Raw genomic sequence first — 26,397 nt, forward strand, 5'->3', positions numbered from 1 at the left:
GAATTTCTCCTCCTCGCCCCCCTTAACGTTGGCACGTTAATATTGCCGTTGCAGCGAATGCAGTTTACTCGCACGCTGGTGCAACGGCCCTCGACGAACCTTTGAGCCGCGTGAATAGGCTTCCCGACTACCGGAAGTGCTGCTTTGTGGCTTTGATTATTCCTCTTTCGTATTGGGAACATCAATATATGTTCCCCCTTGCCCCCCTCCCTCTTTCTGTCTTTCTTCTCGTGCACATGCGCACGTTTGTTTCGTTTCTTTTGATCGACACGACGAAGGGTTAGGTTTCAAGGGTGAGATTATGGTGGTAGGACTTGGAAAACATTTCCAAGACGAACATATTCTCATTGAACATTTCTTTTTTTCTGCTTTGCAGTATATATCAGTTTGAGAGACGTCGTAAACTTCTGTTCTATTTTACAATTTTTAAAAATTTGTATTTTAATAATTTTACGAGAACAAATTGAATATCTTAAAGTATAATAATTGAATGATATTTAATTGAGGATGCAAGTGCAAACGAGTAGCAAGAAGAAATTGTATAATTTATCTATGCAATAGTTAGGATATCATCGTGTATTGATTTTAATAGTGATATCGGGCAACAAAGTTAGTACGATTAAATTACGAAGGGGTCTTGAAACTGTAAAAAATGGTTATCCGTTTGTTCGTATAGCGGTAAAATCGAAGAAATAATTTCGATACGTTTAATTTGTGAAAAATACAGTGATTGTACTGAAACGTACGTTGTCGATTTGTTTGAAGAAAAATAAAACATATATATATATATTTATCAAATTTTATTAACGAGTACTTTGTAATCGATTTTGTACTTTTAATTGAAAAAGGATATTACGTATGTATACGTTTTCTTTTTTTTGTTTAGTAATTTTATTTCGAGCAGTCGTTTATTATTTATGTTCTTGTGTGTACGTAACACGATTCGAGAGCAGCGCTCATGTTTCGCGTCATGTGATCTCCTCGGGCCTTTTATGTTTGAACTTTCATACGTTAGCTTTAATAACAACGTATCAAAAACTTGTTAACAAAGTCGAAAGTGAAATAACCGATTCAAACGAATGCGTCTTCTTAAATATTATTTTCTCTGTCATACTTTTTTCCTTGCTCTGCTGTCCATTTTTTTGGTTTTTCTTTTGTTTTTAAATCTATTATTCAGAAACATCTTTGATCAGTCGACGAATAATTGATACGTGGTAGGGGAAGATAATTTTTTATTTTGTTCACCATCAATCACATTATATCAATAATTTTCGAGCAAACATTTGGCAAACGGTAAAAGGGAGAACACAAATCCCCCTTGTATGTTCTTCGAATCAATTATTTTTTCAAATTATCCGAAAAGTTATACTTAAGACCTTGCTCAGATACTTTCGCGTATCATTCGAACGAGTTAATTATTGTAAAAAGAGAATTCTATATATATATATATATACATAAATATTCAAGATTATAGGAAATGTTTATTCTGATTGAATGGCAAAACTTTATTGACTTATTTGGCTTTCGGTGAAAGCTTCGTTATCTTTGTTTTCCTGTTCTACGATAAGGTGGTAAGAAGGGGTTGAAAAGATACTTGATACAAACCACCCTAGTCGGTAAACGTCGATAATGTAGGAAATGATACGCTACACTTTAACAAACTTTGAATAAAAAAATAGTCAAGGATTAAACACGTATCTAGTGTCGATAAAAAGGATAACTTGTATTATTAATAATAATAAAGTTGAACAATTTATTTTTCTAATTTTCGATAAACATTTGTGACTGTTATATTTTGTTTAATTGCAGCTAAGAAACAAAATGGCACTGCCCTTCGAACGAACAGCCTGGGATCGGGTGCGAGAACGCCTCCCCTCGAAAGGAAAAGCAAATTCTCGGCCCTCGGTAGACTTTTTAAACCTTGGAAATGGAAGCGGAAAAAGAAATCGGACAAATTCGAGGCCGCTTCTTTGTGTAAGTGAAAATCAAAATTGGAGAAATATTTCTGAAGAACGTAAAAAATAGAAAAAGTTATATCTTTCTTGTTTTTCTTTTCTTTTTGTTTTTTGTTTTTTTAGCCCTCGAAAGAAAAATCTCCGTACGGGCTAGTAGAGACGAATTGGTGCAAAAAGGAATCTTATTACCAGTTATAAGATCTACGTCGTTTCCGGAAAATGGTGAGTTTATCCGAAATACGTATTAAAAGTGTAGCAATTCATTTGAGTCAATAAATAACAAAAATAATAATTTAAGAAGTCATTTTTTGTCTTTCAAAGCTTCCCCCAGCTCGTTTCTCGTCTCGCTAAACAAAAACTAACGATCGAGTTAGCCCAGTGGGGGGTTGCAAATTTTCCCTCAGTAAACTAAAACTTGTCGAGTTTGGGATGATTGATAGTTATTCTCGTGTTACTTAGCACAACAACGACCATTAACTGGTACATTAATTTCGATCCGTCTATGGAACACTTTCGGCCATTAAGACTTACCTCGTTTGAAATTTTCTTCGATACTAAAGAGTATTTTTACGTTAAGTAATTCTTATGATATTTTTCGAGAATTAAACACACACACACACATCGTCGTTATAAAAGAAATATATAATTAGATCTTCCTTAACTTTTTATACAAATGCATTCAAAGTTCAGCGTTTAATAAGCATACGTTTGAAATTTCATACGGCTATTTTTCAATTATATATTTAACCGAAGCATATTTATTCAGTCATAGAATAATGAACGTAGTGTTATTAAGAACACTCAACTTCATCGTCGTTGTGTATTGGAATAATCCATTAATTCTAATTATAAATCTTTTCTATGTCATTTTAGAAACGATAGGTGACTTGACGGATACGCAAAAACCGCCTAGTCCTCAATTAACGCCTCAACAACAACAGCAATCGCAACAACAATCGCAACAGCAACAACAACAGCAACAGCAGCAATCGCAACAGCAATCGCAACAACAGCAGCAGCATCAGTCGCAACAAACGCAATCGCAACAACAACAGCAACAACAGCAGTTGCAGCAACAACAACAACAACAACTGCAGCAACAGCAGCAGCAGCAAGTACAATCCGTAAACATAAGTAACGGAGCTGGAAACACTTCTGTGCCAACGTCAACGTCAACCGTTAGCTTACAACAATCACAACAAGTAGCATCGAGTACACCGACCCCAACGACTGCCAATTCACATTCTAGTGGGTCGTCCAATAATTCGTCTCCTCATCCTCCACCTCATTATCCAGGAATACCTTCATCACAGGGAGGACAGACGAACGGAAATACTCAAGGTAGGTCGGAATTCCTAACGACATTGACTCCCCTCCTTCAAAAGCACTAAAATAAACACCCTTTATCGATTATTATTTGGATGTATGACTATAATGTGGGACGAGCGCAAATACTTAAATAGGTATTCGTTAAGAGATTGGCCCCGGATAGCTCAATGAATAAAGAGTCAATCCAACAATCCTATTTTTTCACGAATCCTATAATAATAATATCAAAAGATTATTATCGTAGCATCTCCTCTCTATAGATGAATGGACAAGCTCATTGGAAGCTATATAGAAACGAGAGATATCGTGAGAACATTAGATGACCTAATTATCCGCTATTATATACTAGAAACATTATTGATAGGGTCTAGTGGCTCTCTAACCGCAACTACGAACGTGCCTGATCGATGTTTGAGTCAATTTCTTCATGGAATTCGTATAATCGATTTTTATAATACGCTCTTGTCATCCGTTAAAACTACTTTTGCATACTTTCAAGACAAATGTCGAATTGTTTTTAGACATACTTTCAAATAGATATACATTTATCTTATCTTATAACTGAAGAAACTATTTTTAGAAAGGTAAAGTAAATAGTTACTTTATTATTATTGCAATTATTGCAATTTTCTTGATTACTCTTACTTTTCGTTTTGTGAAAGGCCTCTTATTAGGTTTCTTCGTTACTCTAAACCGAAGCCGTAAAACAATAATATTATCCGATACAGCTAGATCTGCTATTTTCAAAATCTTCTTGAATTTTTTTTTTAACATGTCATTTGGCGTTCAATCGCGAATGAATTCACACTCATGAGATGAAGACGACAGACGAAAAAGGAAGTTAAAGGGGGAAAGAAGAAGAAGAAGGCAGATAGTTATAGAAAAAAGGAGTTGGAGAACGCAATCCGTTGTGCAGAGAGGATGCAAACAGAGGGTAAAAGATTGTTGCCGACACAGTACAGCCAGTACAACGTACTGCTGTACAACACGTACACGCAGATATACCATAAATATACAGGGTGTTACAAAGACAAAAAATTATTTCAATATTTATATGTGGTATATATGATACCACATGACTGAGTAAACAAATCTTTAATCCAATTTCAACCCTTTGGATTTCTTTTTATAATGTATATAATAAAAAGTGAAATATATTATTCGCCAATAAATTAAAACTTACAATTAAAAATATTACAAAGAATTATACAATAACTGTGTTTAATCGTTTGGAAATTTTTCACAGAGTTCAATGAATCTATAGAAAGAAAATTCCAAACGTGTATGGAAATGGAAGGAAAATATGTAAAACATCTTGTGTAACTTGAATAGATAATAAATAATTCAATTGTAATATTAACATACGAAAATATTCTTGTCTCAAAAAGGGGTGATCTTTTTATCTATGTTTACCAAGACTTTTTTACTGTCTGGTCTTATATATATATGGCTTATGGATTATATAAATATTGAATATTTTTGTGCAACACCCTGTATATATATACATTGCGTCTGCTTTGCCTCCCCCTCTCGTGGTTGCAATCCATGAGCTGCAAAGAAACGATCGATACCTTCCTGCATGCACACACTCGCTTACCTACGCGTTCTTCTACCTCTGTACAAGTACATATATATATATGTGTTCAAACGAAACATATATATGTGTACAAATAAAAAGAGATAGTCCAACGATCTTTTACACGAGAGTTTGCCTCGTCTTAATTTCAAAAGATACGCAATGAAAGTACACGTCTAATTAGTTTCACGCCATTTGACCTTTTTCAACCTTTTTCTTTTTACTCGTGTACCGTCGTCCCAGTTAGTAATTTCTCTATTTCTTTCTCAAGATATACAGTGACTCACTTGCAGTATTTGAACATTTGAAATGAAATACTTTATTAATTATAATAAGTATATTATACAACACTAATGATATTAACATTGGATGGAGGTATGACTCTGTAGATTATACAGGTATTGTTTCAAGCAAATCAAAATATATATACAATAGTTATGTATTCCATAATATATTTATTATAATTAAGAAAGTGTTTCATGGCAAATGTTGAAATACTGCAAGTGAGTCACTGTATCTCTTTCATATCCAAATATTATCCAATTGAAATATTCTAGCGACAAAAGTATCGGTTCGGCCGTTCGAAGAAATTTGTTTCCGATTTGTAGCCAATCGGAAACAAGCTATATCTTAAATAAATATCCGAACACATCCAAAAATCAACCGTTCTATCTTATCTCACACACACGTATACAGCGTATATAATCAATCAAAACAATTAGAATAAGAAAGGTCACTTCAATGTGGCATAATTAATAGAAAAGAAATAAAGTAAAGCAACAGCATATCAATATCTAGACGTAAATTTGATCATTTCGTGCACAGTGTAATATCCTGGGAAGACTATTTACCCTAAAATATGGCGTTGTTAGATAAAATAAGCGACATAGAAGAAGTGTGTTCGGATTTTGACGAGGAAGACAAATTTTCCGAAATCAAAGAGAATGTGGAAATGAGTGACGAAGTATTAAGCGAAGAGAAAAATATTAGAAATAAATATCGAGGTTCATTACGGCGAAAAAAAAACAAATTAACATGTGAAAGTTCCGAAAATGAAACTGATGTAGAAAAAGAGAAACATATTGATAAAACTATTTGGTCAAGAATGAAGAATACTTCGAAAACTAAAATTATACCAATTCATAATATTTTTACGGATATGTCAGGTCCGACGGAATATGCTAAACGGTATGTAAAGAAAGGACAAGTTAAAACAGCATTTTCACTTATCATTGATCACGATATAATGAATCATATAATCAAATGTACAGAAGAAGAAGCATTTGAAATATTAAAGACCAAATGGAAATTAGATACAATCAAATTAGATGCATTTATCGCATTGTTATATGCCCGTGGTGCATATCAAGTGAAAAATTTAGACGTCTCATATTTGTGGGATAAAATATTAGGACCTAAATTTTTCTCTAAAACGATGAACAAAAATGACTTTATCGAGATTAATAAATATATACGATTTGACACGAGGACCGAAAGAATCTATAAGAACAATCATTTTTCTATGATATCTGAAATATGGAAATTGTTTATTAAGAATTCACAAAATTGTTATAAACCTGGTGCATACGTTGCAATCGATAAACAATTGTTTAAATCGCAAGCTAGACGTACGTTTTCCCATATGCCGAAAAAATTCGACAAATATAACTTAAAATTTTGGTTAGCTTGTGACGTCAATAGCAAATATATAATAAATGGATTTCCGTATTCGTCAAAGTATGATAAAAGAAAATATTCAATTTTATTTAGAGATTACATTGTTTTTCAACTGATGGAACCATTCACGGGATACGGAAGGAACGTAACGATAAATAATTGTTTGTTAAACGTGTCACTGGCCAAAACACTTCTCGCGGAAAATACTACAAGTGTCGGAACGATTCGTGGAAATAAAGAAAAAAACAAAATGACTCTGTTCTCGAGCAAATTGTATAACTCAAATCATAGTTCTCTTACGATTTATAAAAACAAACCGAATGAAACATTGATCGTGCTAAGTTCCATGCATAGTTTGATAGAAATCGATATAAGTAACAAAAAAAGGGTACCGGAAACTGTTAGATTTTATAATAATACAAAATTTGCCGTTGACGTGGCAGCCATGATGGCAAGGAAATACAGCGTTAAATCGAAATCATGTAAATGGCAACTACAGATATTTTTCAACATTTTGGATCTAGCTGGAATAAATGCCTGGGTTTTGTATAAAGAGATAACCGGTGATAATATGTCAAGACAAACATTTTTATTTCAATTAGCTAAAGAACTAGCCGCTGCTTATAAAGAATCGACCACATAAATATAAATTGACAGTTATACGATGAATTAATTGGAACAAATTCGAGTCAATTCGGTAGGGGTAGTTTTTGAACGCAACCTGTACTCACGGTTAAAGAGTGCAGAGGACCGTGAAAGCGTCGACAGGGGGGTGCCAAAGCGGTCGATATCAACGGAGGGGTGCCAGAGGGGTACCAGAGGGGTGCCAGAGGACTGTCGTGAAACCTTACCCTAACCAAAACGAAATGTAAACCAGTGCTCCTCAACCTTCGGGTCGTGAGAGGTATCCTTGCAATTTTTCCACTTAAGCAATATCAGCTCATGTTGAATACCCAACGTGAATCGGTGGAAATTCTAATTGCGTTACAAATTAAATCATTAGAAATTACTTTCGCAAAATCTTATTTTATAATAATTCGACGAAGAAGAATGTAAACCCATAAACGGGTGACTGAATCAGACCCCCTGGAAACATAGCCATAATCCAGATACGAAACGTTCAACAGGGTGTTAGGGTTGAATCTGAACGATATGGGGTACGAGTGTTTTGCGAATGCAAGAGATCTTGTGCAGAAACGTTTTCCAGTTCCTAATATTACCTAATAATAATAATAATAATAATAATAATAATAATAATAATAATAATAATAATGATGATGATGATGATGATGATAATGATAGGAAAGTAGAATAAATTTTGTTCCTCATTAAATCACAAAAATAAAAGTGAATTTCTTTGTAGACAATTCTTTTGATACAAATGTCAAACGAAATGGGAATGATAGGTACCTTTTCGGTCACAGAAAGTACACATATGTAGGTATATGCTTTTCGCGGCCGGCAAATGAAGTTAGCGACGAAACTCCTCTTTCAAGTTCCATTAACTTTTAACGTATAGGGTGTTTTAAGGGTAGGATGAAAGAGAGTGGAGAGAATATCGAATTGCCATACGAACGAGGAAAGATTTACTTGATGGTTAAATAAATTAAATCCTTTTTCATAAATGTCTGTCGTTGAAGTAACCAAGCTTCTGTTCCCCATTTTCCCCCCATTCTCGCTTCTTAACATTAATTCTCCTGTATAAAATAATCGAAATAATTAAGAATTACACTAGTTTACAAAATGTAACTTTGTATCCGTTGACGCGAATTAATTTATGATTGATAATGTTCACTTATGATCTGTTTTTGTCAAACCTTACCTCAAAAACTTGTGCGCAGCTCGAGTTATTTTGTTTTTGATTTTGATCATTTATGCGTATATATTAATCGATAACGTGCGTATTTTAATGTATTAAGATGAATATATCTGAAGAAAAAATAAAGAGCTGATAAAAGAAATTCTACTTATATATTTGAAATCTGTATTAACATATGTAATCAGAAACAGGTAAAATTTTGGCCAGCAACAGATGTACTGTTGTAAACTAGTGTTATCCGTTTGCACGATTATTAAGAGAAAATAAAAAAAAATTCGGATGAAAAGAGTAGAGATGGAATTGATGGTTTAAGCGATAAGAAAAGGATTTCGCGTTGAAGGTAGTAGTCTCTTAGCATTTTTTCCAAGGGAGACCTCGCGGTGGTTCGAGGTCGATGAACCTTTCCACCCGGTAGGCCACTTCGCCGTACTCAACTGTTCGACCCCCATCCCATTCCCTTCTGCCAATTGTCGCACACGACGACATGCTCTTTCCCTTAATCCTTTCCGCGAGCCCTTCCAAAAGAGTTATACACCTTTGCTCGGTTTCACACGATAATACTTGTATCTTGATACTCATATGATAGATACAGATTATATGTAAAGTGGCTCACAAAAGCCTAAACAATTAAAATTATACGTAGATTCGAGTTCTGAAAATATTGTTGCAGTTATTATAAGATCACGACTATTGAGATTATTTATACAAAATTTCAAGTAAAACGGAGATAATATTTGGACCGTTTATTTTGAAAAAGGTGTAAGTCCATTTTCTGTTGTTTCGAAAAAATTCAAGATTTGCATATTGGTTAATTCAAAAATATTCATTAATTACATCAAGTTTGACATTGTTTCTATTAATAGTATCGATAAGTAATTTGATTATATACTGATTTGCATATTTGGAATCAGCTGTAAGATTGCAAGCAGAAAAATCCGTGTTGTGCTGTGTTATCGAATGCACCTAATGTTGCCGCATTCGGAAAGAAAAATTGCAGTAAGAGAATTCACGTAAGCGCGGTAATCGGGAATAGAATTTAACCTGACGCGAATTCACGTCAGCGGAAACCAAGAATAGAACTTTTAAAAAGACGTGAATTCACGTAAGCGCTTCTGCGAACGTATTTAACAGAAGGTTTTTTACAAACTTCGATAGATAATCTAGTTCCGTAACTCTTCTATAAATTCCAGATGAATCGATCATAAATTATGGTCGTGATCAATCCGAAAATTATTATCAAAAGAATGTAGTTTTCACATATAAACGTTTAAAGTTTCCCACACAGATACCTGAAATGGGGCATGAAACTTCTTTCACTGTATTTCAATATCCAAATATTTTGAAAATTCTATAACAACATTACCTCATAATAGAAAATGTTAAACCCTAGATTACTGGAAAACCTTACGTCCTTGATTTTTCCTGCACGAAAGGAGAAAACAAGAAAGAGAAAGAGAAAGAGAAAGAAGAAGAAGAAGAAGAAGGAAAAAAAGAAAAAGAAGTGAGATCGATCGGCAAGGAGAAATGTGCTTGTCGTTGAGTCAGGTCGAGAAGACGCTTTGGAGCATCGCCATTGGTTCCGTGAACCGAGTTCTACGCTACCTGCTAGCGAACCAGCATGCGATTTATAAATGTAATGAAAAGCTACTACTACTACTACTACTACTACTACTACTGCATACACCACCAACTAGAGGGATGAATCGTTTTACCTTTTTCTTTGCTTCTTCTTCCATCTTTAATTTCAAACACGAGAGCAGCTCAACAACCACCCTCAACCATCATTCTTCTCTCTCTTTCTCTCTTTTTCTACGTATTTGTATCTCGTTATGTTTATTTTTATTATTTATCTAGGTTGGAACGATCGTAATTAAAGAGAAACTCGAGGTTGATTTTCTCAGGAATTTTTCTGCATCTACTCGTAAAGCAAACGTAATTTCATTCGCGACACTATCTTTTTATATTTCTATACCATTTTTATAACCAACCAATCCGATGTTTAACATTAACTGCAAAAGAGTAGGAGACCAACCTTTTCTTTTCTTTTTATTTTATTTTTTGTTTTTTGTTAATCATGTCTGGATCAGGCAGAGCATTCCCCTTTCGACGTGCTTGCTTCGTATGTTTGCTCTATCTTTGTGTATGTGTTTAAACGTGTAGTGTAGGTATCGACGATAAGTTTAGTGGTTTGCATTCTCCACGGCATAACAGCGCAAATCGGAAATCGATATCCTCGCATAGCCAGCATATAACGTTACATCTATATACCTACATAGTTTCTTCATGTAAGGTGCTGTATTTGCTTCGATGTTACGGTGTGTGTTCTCTTCCTCTTTGCGATCATCGAACAATTTTACCGAAGCAGCTTTCCTTTTTTCTTTTTCTTTAAACTTCGCTACAGAAATTATTTTGTCTCGTCGTATTTCTCCTATAGGAGGATTACGTTCCCATATCTTTTAATACATGTTTGATTTCATTTTTTTTAAATTAAACATCTTGGGGGTTGGTTTGGTAACGACAACATTTTATCAAACGAGATAGAAACAGAAGAAACGTAAAAAGTTATGGTGGATCAACAGTTGAACGAAATTATAGAAGGTCCTAAATGAATTTTGTGTGTGTTGCATGTATGCATGCATGTGATACGTTGAGTTTATGGGGAATGAGAAGTTGCAATAAAAAGAATAGAAATCAGTTGCAGGGTCCAGAAATCATTTTGTTGGGTTGTGTATTAGTGTAAGAATGTCAAAAGTATACACTCGTGCATGTTGAGATAAGTCGATCATCGTCAACACAGTTGAAGGGTTATTGAACAAACCTTACGTGTTAGCACGTTTCAAAAGCCATTAAATTACGTAATAATTGATATATGTATATGTATATAACCTATATCAGCTGCAAAATGGCTGTTGTCATTATTTATCTCATTAATAATTAATAAATAAATAATTCGTCTAATTGAAAGAAATTTATATTTATTAGGGTGAAGAGAGAGAGCAAAAGTTCGTGCGTTTAATGTGTTTTGTTTTAGGTATAGTTGAACAATTTTGAAAAGTCAAGTAAAATTCTATGTAAATATCTTTACATATTCTTTTTTATTTATTGCACAATGCATTCTAAATATCTCTGTATATATATTGTATCTACTACTTCTCTAATAATAATAATATTATTATGAGAAACACAATATTGTGTGTTATCAAAAGAAATGATCAAAGTTAACTTTTAGAATCGGTAATCGTCATTGTTACTGCGAGAAACGTAAAGCCAACATTGGATGCGTTAGGTCGGGGAAAGGACGAGGGGTGAGGATGAGGTTGGAGGAAGGTAATGCAAAGGTGGCGTCGGCGTCGGCATCGGCGTCGGCGTCGGCGTCGGCGTCGTGACGCCCGGAAAGAAAAGAGGGAGTCAGTTGCTGTTCGACCTTAACGTGTCTCGCATAACTTCTTCCCACTCGGATTATTTTTCAATAATAAACGTCACGTTTGGTTTCTATGCATATCATCTATACCACCATCGGTTTTGAATATCACTACTGAAAAAAAAATAACACAACATTTCATTCGATCATACGTGCGAAAGGAATAAAAAGCCGATTAGACTAATTTGGAATGTTCCTCGAATACGTGTTATTTAAATATTACAACAAATAAAAAAGTGAACAAGAGGAGGAGGAGGAGGAGGAGGAGGAGGAAAATACTTTGCTTCTCTCTCTCTTTCGATTTTTCTTTCTCTTTCTCTTTTTTCAATTTTTTTCTTTTTTTAAAAAACCCGAAGAAAAATTTTGGAACAACGAATGAAAGATATTTTTTCTATTTTGCGTGAGTGTGCGTTTATGTGTGTATTATACGTGTTTATTATTATCGAGTACGTAAAAACTAATTGGTGAAGCATCGAGACTAATTTGTACTCCTCAAATATTTGATCTCGTATCATTCTCATAATGAAATTCCATATATATAATTTGTAAACTTGTTAAAACCCCGGTTGGGGAATGTGGGGGAAGTGGGAGCGGAGGGGGATGTGGGTTAAGGTTTATTATCTTCGGTTTAAAATAGAATTAAAAGGACGCTTGGGGAAAAATTCAATAATAGAGAAGATAAATGGATAGATAAATAGATAATGAAGAAATAATAAATACAATTGACGCATTTTTAGGGGATGAGTGATGAAACAAAGGAAAAGAAGGAACGCACGGGCGCGTGCTTGCGTAGGTGTCAACCTGGACAACGATCCCAACGCGCAGTTAAATTAGGTCAACTGATTCCTCTCTTTCTCTCTCTCCCTCTCTTTCTTTCTTTTTTCTACTCTAGCTATATCTGTTTATTCGTATATACGTCGACGAATGCAAATATTCGTGTTCTCTTTTCTTTTTTTTTTTGAAATATTTTCGCCGAAATAAAAATAGAAAAATAATGAGAAAATTGAAAGAAGTGAAATAATGTTGGATTATTAGGATTATTAGTTAATTATTAGGATTATAAAAAATGATAGAAATAAGTAAGGTTGAATGAGAATATGAGCGCGACCCGGGTATCCGCGTGACCCGGCGACCTGTCGCGTAGCTCATTCGATACCCCACCCGAATAACACTATTCTCGCGTAACCGACCTTACCGAACATACCACTTCGTTACTAAATTATTACATTTTTCTTCATCCCTAATATAATAGTTCATACCACCCCCCATTCTCGTCTCGTATTCTTCTTCAAATGTTCTATCGTACTTTTTAACTCTGAAATTATCTTCTCCCAACTACCATGATAGATTTTATTTGACAATGAGATTTTCATTTGTTCAACGAATTATTAAGTTGACCCTTTAGATACGAATAGTATGAGAAACTAATTAATTTTGATTGTTTTCTTCTTGATAGAATTAATCCGTGAAATGTTCTGTCAATTGGATCATAAATTTATCTGACTTTTTGGACAATTTATATAAGATTGAAGACTATCAATGAAAATATACAAAAAAAATAATAGTGATCATCAAATCAGTGTATATCCTTATTTGCAAAATATATTTCTATTCTTATTTCAATGAAATAATAATAATAATCATTGTGTCGAACTTCGAACGTAATTCTGATATTGAACAAGAGGAGATTGAAATAAATGTCCGAAGAATTAAAGAAGAATTCATCTTGAAAAGTGGAATAAAGGGACACGTGAATCGGGTGTAGGGGGTGGTGGGTGGTTATTATCTCGTCGTAACTTGTTAATCCCTCGAAGAAGGTAAAACGACGAAGCGGATGCTGCGTACGAAGAGAGTTACGCGATTAAGAAGACAACGAGGACGACGCCGACGAGGAGGAGAAGGTGGAGGAGGAGGAGGAAGAGGAAGAGGAGGCACTCGCGGTACCAAAGAGAGTCACTGACCTCTCGACCGATTAAAGTTCAGAGTGTGTGATGTTTGATGCTGCAGTGGTGCTTTATGCGGAGGCGACGAAAAGGTGCGCACATTCGCATATTTTCTTTATAAACACTCTTAGATCACAGATTAACAAATAAATCCTCTTTTTTTCTTGCTTTTTTTTTTGTATTTCTTTTTTATTTCTTTTTTATTCATTTTTACAGCCTCTTAATCAATAGAAAATTGTATTAAATAATAAACCGGGTAACAACAACCCCATAATGTTGTCCACTTTTTCATAAGAAATTCTACGAAGTGATTTTTATATTTACCTGGCGTGAAACGTAAATTTATATTACATTTTGAACATTTTATTTTTGAAATTTCTTCTACATCCGGGATTTATTGCAATAGCGTACTCTGTTGTCAGGAAAACAATTGGCCAATGCGTTACTCTTCAGTTTTTCGAACGTTTTTTATTGGAAGTACTGTATTTGATTGACCTTTTTCTATATTTTTATGGACAGAGGTCTCTTTTCTTTTCTGTTTGTGCTCCTGATATAAACAAAATGCAACGTCAGTTTGAAACGTCAATAAATTATATATTATTAAATAGTGCACATTTTTGATTGGTATTTAAACTTTATGCAAAATTTTATTTTACTTTGTTTTAAGAAAAATTACTATATATAAACATTCACAGAAATAACTCTAGAGAAGAACAATCTGCTAAAAAAATAAGTCGATTTTTGGAAAATTTGGAAGAAAAATAAAGTGAAATCAGGCTGTCCCGTTATTATTGTCATCTATGTGTTCGAGCATCGATGGTAGTCGTTGAGGCCCTAGACCTAGACCCTAGACAAAAACACAATGCTTTTGGGAAATCGTCGGTTTTCCTTGTCAAGAGTATTCCGAGTATCCACTTGATAAAGTATTGACACGTGTTCGAAGTTGGCACTCGAGTATGGCGACATCCTACTCGACGTTCGTGAATAATAATAACGTTTTAATCTAATGCAGAGCATGTTTTAAACTCAGCTAAGCTTATCGTAGAACTTAACACTAGATTTAACAAGTATTTTGATATAAGATCCATATATAAGATAATATAAAAATCATAAAACTGATATTCTTTAGTTATAGCTACAAAAGTCATGATAATATCATTACGGAAAGAAAATGTTACATGCAGACCTTAGAACGAAGAATCATTGAAAACATTTCAAATCATATCGAAAAACACATTTGTTCTCATTTATTTGCTACATATTATATTTTCACTTTATTTTCTACGTTTAGTTCTCTCGCTTGCGATATATTTAAAGAAACAAAATACCGAATTATATTTTTTGTACTATTATTTTGAGTTTCTTTTTACGAGTAATCAAAATGAAAAGAAATTTTCTTTGATCCTCTTTCAACTTACTTACAATTAATGATATCCCATTCGAACGGTAATTTTCGATAGCCTTATATACACATTAGTTTCCGGTTACATTTAAGGAGAGAAAGAGAAAGGAAGGTGGTTGGCTTAACTCTCATTTATGTGAGTTGATCATATTCAAGTATCGTCTTTAAATTCGTAACGAGAACTCACTTACCGTTAATCAAGCACGGCAAAAGGAAAGAAAGAAATTTTTAGTCGATGCGTTTACCAAAAAGGAAGAAGAAGAAAAAGAGAGAGAGAGAGAGAGAGAGAGAGAGAGAGAAAAAAGAAAGAGAAAACAAACAGAGACAAAAGAGTATCAATGAGCAATGTGCCAGAGATTATTCGAAGAGACTCGGGTTCGATTAGTTCGCGTGTTATTATTATTTCCCTTCTTCTTCGTTTTCGTTAATCGATTATTTCATTTCATTCGAACCGAGAAAGTGGTGGTGGTGGTGGTTTTATTCGAGAAAGAGAAAGAGGAAGAAAAGTTAGCAAAGGAAATAAAAGAAGATAACAAGATTGAAAAGTGTCAAAATCGTGAAAGAGAAATCATCGCACCGATGATGGGATATATTATGGGTTGCACGTGTTTCAAAGGTACCAACCTCTTGCCATTTTTCCAAGGTTTGTACAAACCCGATACCTTCTTTCTCACGATACAATCTAACTTCATGATTTTTTTTTTCTTCATCTAAAGCACAACGAGATACACAATTCCCACCCCCACCCCCAAATGCTTGTGTATTTGTTCTTTTAAACGGCAGGGTATGTGTGCGTGCGTGCGATAATTAGTACCCTCGTGTTCCCCAAATGCTTTAACCATAATTCAACGGAAAAATAAACATTATGCGAAAGTAGAAAAGAAGATTCACGAAAGAAAGGAGGAGTTTTCTGGTTTGATTTTTTTTTTCTTTTTACAAAAAAAGTCTAATAAGAGAGAAAACAAATTATCGAGCTGAATATAAACTAGACGCGTCCTATAGCAAACTTCACTTTTTTTACCCCTCTCTTTTTGATTATATCGACTTTTTAAAGCTTCGGGGTTATTCCGTAAAAGTCTAATCGAAGACCTACATCTAAATCACTTTTGACATTCATAGATACCATACATACACATGTACGTACGTATGAGCTGTTCACTAGCCAAACCTCACTTCTTGTGAATTTTTTTCTAAATTTATTATTAAACCATTTCATATATTAAAATACTTGAGGGGTGGTTAGTTAGGCCGCTCTATAGGATTTTCCAAAAATTGAATTTCTTTTTATTACCCCAATACTGTTTTAACACGAACTTCTTTTATGCGATTATTCTTATTTTTATTATTTGTTTGGTAATATAGAATGAAATACCGCAAGGAGAGGCTAGGGGGGAGGGGGAGGGAGAGTTAATACGATCAAAGCCACGCGAATATCCGTGACTTTTGAGTTTAGCATTTGGGTTGGACACGAGCCAACGCGTTGTTGTGTGTGTGTCACGTTAGTTGGCTCGTAAACTTTAATTCGATAAAATCGGACTCTTTTTCTTGTATATAGATACACCTTTACATACGTAATAAGTATTTATTGCATGTATACATAAATATTGCATAGATGTCGAGGATTAGAGGAAAATCGATCGTGGTATTTTGCGTATTAAAAACCACGTGCTGCTGAGATCAAACTTGCGGAATCCTGGGAGACTAAAAATGATCATAGTACCTTTTCAATCTTCGAACTATAAGCGGATTAAAAACGCAAACGATTGTTAATCTACGATGTATACATTCGAATACAGGGTGATTCCTAAATGTAAAAATGATATATTATCAATTAATTTTGATTCCTCTTAATATATCTCCGTTTCTCCGATTTGTTCCGGCAAATCCGATCATCATAAATTCGTTAGAATTAAAAAAAAGAAAAAGCTTGTGTTATTATGAAAAAATATTATAGAGAAGAAAAAAAATACTGTATTGTTTTCTTTTCTACTTATGTATTAATCGTAGATCTTTTTAAATGAATTATTGAAAATATTCATGAATTGTTGATCTTTTTGTTTCAGGTACGTGTGTGTCATACGAGTCTCTCGGAATATCGCATGGCATCTTCCATTTTCTTTTCTTAAAAGCGTAAGTGAGAATTTCTAAACAAAAATTTGTGTTTTCAACCATTTCTCGTTTGAAATTAATCTCAAAAGAAAAACAAAAAAGAGGGAGATCGAAATATTCAATTTGTTTTGATCGAAGAAGAGAAAAGGTTTAATTCACCGAATGCTTTCTTTATATTTTCAAAAACTCAAATTACTTCAAGACATTTTAAAACTTCGACCATGATAATAGACGGTTTGTTCCATTGGTCAATTGAAAAAAATGTGCGCTTGCAACTCGTTTCGAATGAGTACAAAATACTGCCCGCGTTTAGTCGAATGATGTTCTCAATTGTACGTTTAACCTTCGTTTATTCCGGTCAAGTGGTTTCGGTATTTTCTTCAACTTCGTCATTTTTTTCTTTGACTTATGTTAGCAGGGAAACGCATTATTTTCTCTTATTCCTACTGATTATTCTTTCTTCTTCTTCTTTAGAATAGTTCGTATTAATAAAAAAAAAAACTAACAATTGTTAAATGGGCAAATGATTTGACCGACCGTTTGTGTCAATCCTTTGATAAAAAGTTGCATCATTAATACTTAACTTTTCACACCAATGTACGGGCTTATTTTGTTGAAGTATGACGCGAAACCATGTACAACAATGCTTATTAAATGATAACATTATTATTTTTAATACACATTTTCAAGTATTATTATTCGAAGAGAGAATAAAAATCAAAGTTGACTGTGTTATATCGTAGGGGGGAAATTTACCCCGAGTTACCTACGATTTAAAAAAAAACACAAAAGCAAAGAGTTAGATGATAAGTAGAAATCTGACAAAGTCAATACCGTTTGTATCGACTTTGCCAAATGGTTTCCGCAGGTTACTGCAAAGTCTGCACACCCTAGCTTGTAGAATACGTCGTCAGATGGCAACATTCTACGTAGCGATATCATCCAGTGAACTTACAAATCAGCTTGAAAGATAAGGGATGTAGATAAAAATATTTTTTTATCTCGCGAGAGGGATCCTCTATCGGTAGACGCCAAATTTCGATGAAATTTGGTGTGTATGTGTGTCTACGTGTATTACTATTCTTCAGATAATCATACAAAAATAATCTTGTATCTAATGCTTACAATACGCGCTCATTAAAAAAATGTTGTTACAAATTGGTGTGAACATATAAAACGTAGATACACACACACACAAATCAAAGTTTAAATAATACTTTTCTTCGGAAACATTGGAACGGGATTTTTTGTATCATGATTATTTAAATATTAGTATTAACACGTACCAATTAAATCTCAGGGAAATCCCATTGTCTTTTAACGGAGGATTCTTCTTGTCAGTAAAAATACAATAATTCTCAAGAAGGAAAGATACAAGTTCGTTTAGAATGGAATCAATAAAACTCATTCTAACTCTTGACATCTTATTTCTAAAAATTGTCTTTCTTTCTCACTCTCTTCTTATCCGTTTCTATTTTAATCTCGAAAAGGCAACATTCTCATTTCAAGTATTTTTCGATTCTACCCCTCGAAAAAGATTTCAGTAGAGAGAAATCGTTGTTTCTATATTTCTTAAAATACTGAAAACAATCTGAGAGAGTAGAGGATGGGAAGAGAAAAAACTTAAAGAAAAGTGCTAAGACGCGTAGTTTCTTATTCCGACTTTTTTTTTCTTTTTTATTTTTATTTAGTATTAAGAAAATCGAAATTCGGGTGGCCTAGTGCGCAAAGTTTGATATGAAGAGTGAAAGATAGGTAGATGAAAAAGGGTTGAGCTTTGAGGGACGGTCTGAAGAAGGAAAAAGCTTCGGTTGCTATCACGATTCGTCCGTGGCCTGCGGTGAGTTCTTGGCCCGATTACGATGGAAGCTCGTTCCATTATATCAAATTTCAGTACAAATCCTGGTATTTGAAGACGACGACAGTCTCTGATATTCAGACGACATACAAATCGGCTATATCAGCGACCTCGATTCATTCATAGATTCCGATTTTATTCAAAATGTGCACGTTTTTTAGTACATTTTTTGCTGGTATTACCGGTGCTGCCGCGATGGCATTTTTACGAAACATCGTCGCCATATTAATAAAACTATTTATTATTCGATGCCTTTTTTCGATCGTTTTATTAGGGTTCGAGGAAAATCACGTTTTTTCAAATAAAATTTAAGTAATTATTGTATGCAATTTTTCATTGATTTTCTTTTTTTTTTTCTTCTGTTAAGAATTATTAATGGGAATTTCTTTGAAACTTCTTTTTCCTAATTTGAGTTTGGGGGTCTAGAAATTGATTGGATTTAAAGAATAATCAAAAATGGAGGATTACAAAATCTCGGAAAATTAAGTTCACATCCTCATTGAAGCGTATTATGGTCTGTGCGTTCTTGGTGGTTATAATACAGACATAAAGCATAATGCATATCGCGATAGTAGGTCATTCCACGGCTTTCTCTTCCATTATACCTCGCTCGTTCCTGATCATCCCTAATGTATTTTCTTTCTTTTTCTCTTTTTTTCTTTTCTTTTTATTTTCCGAATATTGCAAATTACGCCCATTCCGGCAAATAAAATTATCATTAACTAGAAAAATTCTTTCAAATAGATTTGATCGATCGAGTAAAAAAAAGAGAAAAGGAGAAGTTATCGCGATGTCGAACATCTTTTCTTTAAAAGATCCAATTAAGCTCATTATGATAAGAGATGAATCCTAATGAAAATGGGAATCGTTGAAATCTCGAATCGTTATTACAATTTCCATTGATCCTTGTCCTTCCTTCCTTCCTTCCTTCCTTTCTTTCATCCTTCACCCTTTCTTTCTATCTCTTTCTCTTATACTCATTCTGTCTTCTTCTTCTTCTTATCTCGTTTACCTCTTTCCTTAGCTCACACATTTACCAAGAATATCGATTTTCTTTGAGGATACTCGTCTCATACCTACCTACCACCTACCCCCTGAGTGGAATCACCTCGGGCACTAATTTTCTGTTAGGAATTTTCTCTTCGAGTATCAAATATTTAATAATAAATTCTAAAATGTCTCCTCTCTTGTTAAAAAAAAAGAAAAGAAAAGCTAGGACACTTTGTATAGTAATATATTAAAAGCATATGAAATTTCAAATTGATCATCTCTATTATAAAAGTTGGACGTTATTCTGATCCTGTTTCGGTGCTGGTTCGTCGCGTCAGGAGTGCCAGTAGATTAGTTAGCTTTTGACAAGAACAAAAGAGTTTGGCCTCAGGCTGTTAATGCAGGAGTGTATAACAAGCATCTCGACGAAGCCGTGCAATGGTCCAGCTACTTCCCCCTTGCCACCCTCTCGCCACCCTCTCGCCACCCTCTTAGTTCCAGTACTCTCTTTTGGACTTTTCGAGCAGCGTCGTTGCCTTGTTGGCTGTCAGCCGCGAGACATTCGTCATTCAATTCTCTGACACACGAAACAATGCGGTCTTACCAAATGATCATTCTATTATTAATTGTTTTTATTTTCTCTCTTCTTCTCTCAATATACATATATATACACACATAAGTTGTATAGGTATAATTATAATATGTAATTATACTAATACAAGTGTTGTACCTATTGTTAGTATCAAATAATAACATTATTATTATACGTTGTGGTTTAAGTATGATACAGTTATACTAAGTATAAGTCATCTTATTTTTTTATTTGTGCAGCATTGACGGTATTTACCCATTGTTACATAACAGGAAATAAATATCGATAAATAAAAAAAATATAAATAATACATAGAGAGAAATGAAAACAATAAATAAAAGGATTATATAAATGTTGTATTTGATACGTAAAATAATAATTGGGTTATTTCAAAATAAAAAGAGGAAACGAGAAAAGAAATATCGAATTGATCGTCTCATAGTTTATCGTCAGAAACATTTCGAACGATTGCAATTCTTGTTACTCGGGACAATCGGTTGGTACAACACGGGCTACAAAAATTGCATCGAATTATTAATTAATTAAATATTAATATTCATTAATATATTCTTTTTTTTTATAAATACTATTTAACGAACGGTAAAATAATTGTAAGAAAAAATATGTCTCAATTTGTAAAGAAGAAGAAGAAAAAAAAAAAGAAAAAAATGTCTCCCATTGTGATATACGATAATCGAATTTGAACGAGAGCAACTGATTGGTTGGTTGGTTGGTTGGTCTTTCTTTCGACATTGCGGCGGATTTAATAATGAGCACAAAGGCCGTGGTCTGCTGCTGCTGCTGCTGCTACTGCATCACCATATTGATTTTGGCCTAGCTGTGGCAGATTTTAGACGGGCATGGCTCCTCGTATGTCAGGAGCGTATTGCGTCGAGTAATCTTTCAGAAAAAGCTATTCGATTTTTCCCCTTTTTTCTTCTTCTCCCCCCCCCCCCCCCCGAGAAGATCTTATTAAAACCACTTTTTTATTTTTTGTCAATCGATACGAGTAACAGACAAAAAAAATTGTATTATTGAGAAAAACGGAAAGATAGGAAAACAAATATACGAATTTATTTGATTTTCGTTTTTCATAGTTTTTCCGAAGGAAATGTAATTTAATCCCATAAGTCAATAAGGAAACTCTATCTCGAGATTAGATAACCCTCGCTTGGAAGCCCATAAAACGAAGGAAACACATATCTCCGGATTTACAACGATATACAGTTTTTTATGGTTGGTATTGAAACGAAATCGAAAAAAATATTTTTCTTATACACTTAAGGAAGATTCAATTAAACTTTCGTACTATTAACTTTGTCGGTTTAGTTATTTCATTTAATAACTATTATAACAGAACAAAGTCCTAATAAAATGAGGAAGAAGAAGAAGAAGAAAAATGACAAATAGTACAAAATAACACATAAAAGTTGTTTTCTATAATATATTTTATGTAATATCGATTAAAGTTATATGTACTCCTATTTGTTCTCAACGCCTTGAATATAGATGTGAAATTTTTACGAGAACGATGAGAGAAAAATCAAAATCAAAAGTACCAGAGGAAAGGAGGAGGAGGAACCTTATAGTAACATTTGCATAGCTTTGTAGCAGAGGTTCGTACCTTATCCTTTTTTTATTTTTCTTTTTCTTCTATAAAAATATATATTTTTTGCGTTCCTAATTCGACCCCTTCTCGATATTCTTTTCCGTGTATCACAAAAGTATATTTTCTTGGGAAAAATTATTCTACTACTTAATACAAAATATCAGTTGGTCACTTTGTTAATTTTGACATGAAACATTTTCGAATATATAAATCAAAAGCAAATTATATTTTTCCTTCTGCGATATCTTTTTCTTGTATTTATCGTAAATTGAAAAATAGATGAAAAGCATTGTTCTCCCCTTATACGTGAACTCGCAATCAAGAGAAATTCTAAAACAAACCACTTTTTCGAAGTTCCTACATTCGTTGCGGTTCTATAGATCGTTTCTAATCACCAGTATCGGTCTATCAATATACAACTCTCCATTACCAACCGCAATTCACCTAGTCGAGTGACACAATTCGATTTGTTTACGACTCGAATGCAGTATCAAACGATCCTTCATGATTCCGATTCGTCGTCTGTCTCTTTCCAATCTATGGCCCAATTACACTTCTCTTGTCATTCATTTTATGATAACATTTTCAGTTACGAATAAATGGAAGCTATTAATATTCATTGCTTTTTAACGCTATCATTCATTATTTATTATTTAACTTATACTTTTCATTTCATTTCATTTAATGGTTATTCTAATTTATTAAAAAAAAAAACAAACAATTTATTTCTCTCTCTCTCTCTCTCTCTCTATTTCGTTTTAATTTGATTGAATACCTTGTTATAAATCGGCACGTTTAATTGAGCCATTTAAAGTTAGAATGTTCTTACTCATATGCATACGATCATCTCTCTTTTACACTTGGTAAATCAGTGTCGAGGAGATTACAGATTAGCTTTCAAGCGCATATAGCTTCAGCATTTTAAGTAACTCTACTGTTGTTATATTCCGATGTCATTTTCTCATCGGAGATAACTTTTCCTTGAACTTCGTGTTTAAGGTGAGACATTTATTAACTTGTTGAAACTCGAATTAATTAACTAACGTGTATACATTATTTCTATGTATATGTTTTCTTCTCTCCATTCGTGTAAAGATTTAAAGAAAATCTCGATACACATAAAAATACTATGCAATTTATTATTTGTATGTATATGTTACCGAAACTTTTCAAAGAAATTGCAAAGATGCACAATTTACACCATTGCAATCTTTGATATTGTGTGATCGTATGGCTGCGTGTGTCTGTGTCTGAGAATGTATTTTTTTCAACGTTGTTTAAATAGTAATTTGATATTCTCTAAAAAATCAAAGTATTATGTTCGATGGCTAGGAAAAATTTGAAGAATTTTTCAATTTTCTACTTCGTCTGAAGGCTCTTCACATTTATAATAATGCCGAGGATTTACTAGTAATGCCTAATTTCCTGCTTTGACAGTAACATATACACACGGGATGTGATCAAAATATATATTAATTGAAGAATTATAATACTCATCGAGAGACGATGAAAAAAAAGTTATTTAAATTTAATATTGATCAATCGTAAAAGAAAACGGGGGGACAAAAAAAAAACAAAAAAAAACTCAAGATAGATTATCGTCTACAAATGCTTTGGGAAAATTTCATTTCCACCCTGGTCCAGATTCCTAAAACCAAAAGGAATGTCGAGTTTTATTGACACTTCGATGCCCTTATTGGTTTCATTTCGAACACTGAGCTGTTAGATATATCCGTGGGATATCGAAAAGGATTCTTTTATAACAGTTATTAACGAGTGCGAAAAATAAACGTGTTTTTTTTGCCCCCCCCCCCCCCAAATCGAATCACGGTTTCCGTAGTAGTACTTATCTATTTTTTTTCTTTCTTTTCTCACTGATTTCAAATATAATGAAAAAAAGGAAACGAAAATCTCTCATACGTTTATCTTAGGAATGGAATTCGAAAATTCTTCAGTTTTAGTATTTTATATATATACATTATTTCGCAAGTATTCAAATTGCATTTAATTCAGCGTAATGCAACATAACGGAATTCTTGCATTCCGTTATATAATTCTCGAAATTCTCCATGTTGTTCGTCGATTTTTCCGATTTTTTTTCTAAAATCAAACTTAATGACAATGATTAAACACATACAATGACATATTGTAAGTTCTTTTATGTCAATACCATTTATTATTTTGTAGTCAGGACGAAATTGTGGGTGGAGCTGTACTCTCTCTCTCTCTCTTTTTTTTTTTTTTTTTTCTTTGGAACACTCCTCTCAGTCAGCCGAAATCGATGCAAAGGTTCTGCGACGCGCCCTATAGAGAAACCAAAAGGAGGTCAAGGTTCAAGTGAAACCTTGAAAGCAACCTTCTTTCTTGAATACACAGAGAGAGAGAGAGAGAGAGAAAGAGAGAGAGAGAGAGAGAGAGAGAGAGAGAGAGAGAGAGAGACACGCACGGAAGAAACATACCGATACAAATCGTTCTCGTATCTTTTTGTTGCACAACCAATATTAGTAACTTTTCATTTATTTTTCTTTCTACTAGTCTAAAAAGAACTTTTAAATCTGTCATTTTTCTTGATATTTCAACTGTCCTTGATATACTACTCTATTTCTTCTCCATCGTGACCTCTATATACCGTTGAAAACTTTGATATTTCATAAATTTAAACTTACCATTTTGCACTATTTTATTATTTCTCAATCTTTTCTCCAATTAACTTTCCTCTTTATCAATCTCTTACCCGAGATTAATTGTAAGTAAAATATAATGTTTTTTTTTGGTTATTATAACTAGTTTATAGTCGCATTAACAGCAAGATCATTAGCGACATGTAACGCGATTACTCTGAAAATCAGATTTCAATCGAATAACATAAGATTTGACTGACCGTGATGAATATGCATTAAACAGACTTTCGAAGAAAGTGTTCAACGATTTTTACTACTCGCTTTAATCTACCCCCCAACTAATAGATCAATCATAAGATTTGATATATCCGAGTTTAATTTAAATAGAAAGAAAATAGAGAGATCAATATTTATAGTCAAAGTATGGAACTTTAATGCGAAGATGAAGAGAAGACGTTTAACTTTTTTTAAAGTTTCTTCATTCACCGGTTATTTCCTCGAAAGTTTCGATAAAGAGATCCTTGAAAAAATACTTCTCGTTTCTTTTTGTATTCCTACACAAGAGAGAAAGATAGGAGGATTGGGAGTAGTGGGGTGAGGAGGTGGGAGCGTTCGTTGGTTTTAAGAGCAATGAAGAAAACAGAACAGAGAATTACTACTTCCGGTGTGTACATTCAAAGTATCGCTAGGGAAATCAAGCTTGCAAAACTAGAGTTTCTTCACTGACGCAACTAAACTTTTTTTTTATTAATGTCAGAGATCTTACGTAATGTGTAAATGTTTTCGTAAATGACCACCGACAATAGATGGGGCTGGGAGGAGGAATGATTTTTTTTACGTCATCGTGTCATCGTATTTTCGTCGATACAAAAAAGTAGGCACGTGTGACAGGTGAGAGAACCGAGAGAGGGAGAGATTATCTGGTCGTGGAAGAACAGAAAGACTCGCTCTAAAAAATGAAAATGCCTCGTCTTATCTCAATTTTGACTCACTCCACCAGCACCAACTCTAACCGCGAAAGCAACTCGGTTAAATTTGTTTAGCCGCCTTGCGAAGTACCCACACATCGCCAGGCGTGGGGGTGTCTAAAAGAAATTTAACCAATTCTCTCGCTTTTTCCTGTTTATTTTTTCTCTCTTCTTTTTTTCTTTCTTCTGCGGAGCTTGGAAACACTTAAAGAATTTTAGATTAAAACGCCTCGAAAGATAGAGAAAAAGAAAGAAAAAAAAGCTGACCAAATTTCTAAGACAACACTTTTGCATTTTGAGAAAGATACATTTTTTCCTATCTTACAATTAGAAAAAAGCCGATCAATTGAGCAAAAACAAATTTCTTAGAATTGAATCAATCCTATGTACCAGATTCTGATCGGAAGAGTTTCAGTTTCTTCAAATCGAGAAACATGTATTCGATTTCTTCTAACTTTCTTCACCATTTCTGTCTGTACACTGTCTGATACTCTTTCTTTCTCTCTCTCTCTCTCTCTCTCTCTCTCT

At 33.7% G+C, this 26,397-nt stretch overlaps 1 protein-coding gene and 2 long non-coding RNA genes across 19 annotated transcripts in view; all 3 read left to right on the plus strand.

Moving 5' to 3' along the window:
• Window positions 1-26,397, plus strand: part of LOC106788192 (phosphatase and actin regulator 1) — a 74,158-nt gene that overhangs the window by 31,446 nt on the left and 16,315 nt on the right. For all 17 annotated transcript variants that reach the window (XM_014751243.1, XM_014751245.1, XM_014751246.1 and 14 more), the window contains 3 exons: window positions 1,810-1,974; window positions 2,079-2,177; window positions 2,829-3,296. In XM_014751243.1, the coding sequence (XP_014606729.1) occupies window positions 1,810-1,974; window positions 2,079-2,177; window positions 2,829-3,296 (732 nt within the window). The remainder of the gene's footprint in view (window positions 1-1,809; window positions 1,975-2,078; window positions 2,178-2,828; window positions 3,297-26,397) is intronic.
• Window positions 12,189-15,581, plus strand: LOC106788196. Its single transcript, XR_001381873.1, has 3 exons — window positions 12,189-12,611; window positions 13,234-13,812; window positions 15,216-15,581. It is a non-coding gene; the product is annotated as an uncharacterized LOC106788196 (long non-coding RNA).
• The window catches only part of LOC106788198, a 13,636-nt gene continuing 2,830 nt past the window's right edge, over window positions 15,592-26,397 (plus strand). The window contains exons 1-2 of the long non-coding RNA XR_001381875.1: window positions 15,592-15,765; window positions 17,186-17,252. This is a non-coding gene — a long non-coding RNA (uncharacterized LOC106788198). The remainder of the gene's footprint in view (window positions 15,766-17,185; window positions 17,253-26,397) is intronic.

Source organism: Polistes canadensis, unplaced genomic scaffold (assembly GCF_001313835.1).
Source record: "Polistes canadensis isolate GaletaPanama2010 unplaced genomic scaffold, ASM131383v1 scaffold_129, whole genome shotgun sequence".
Taxonomy (NCBI): domain Eukaryota; kingdom Metazoa; phylum Arthropoda; class Insecta; order Hymenoptera; family Vespidae; genus Polistes; species Polistes canadensis.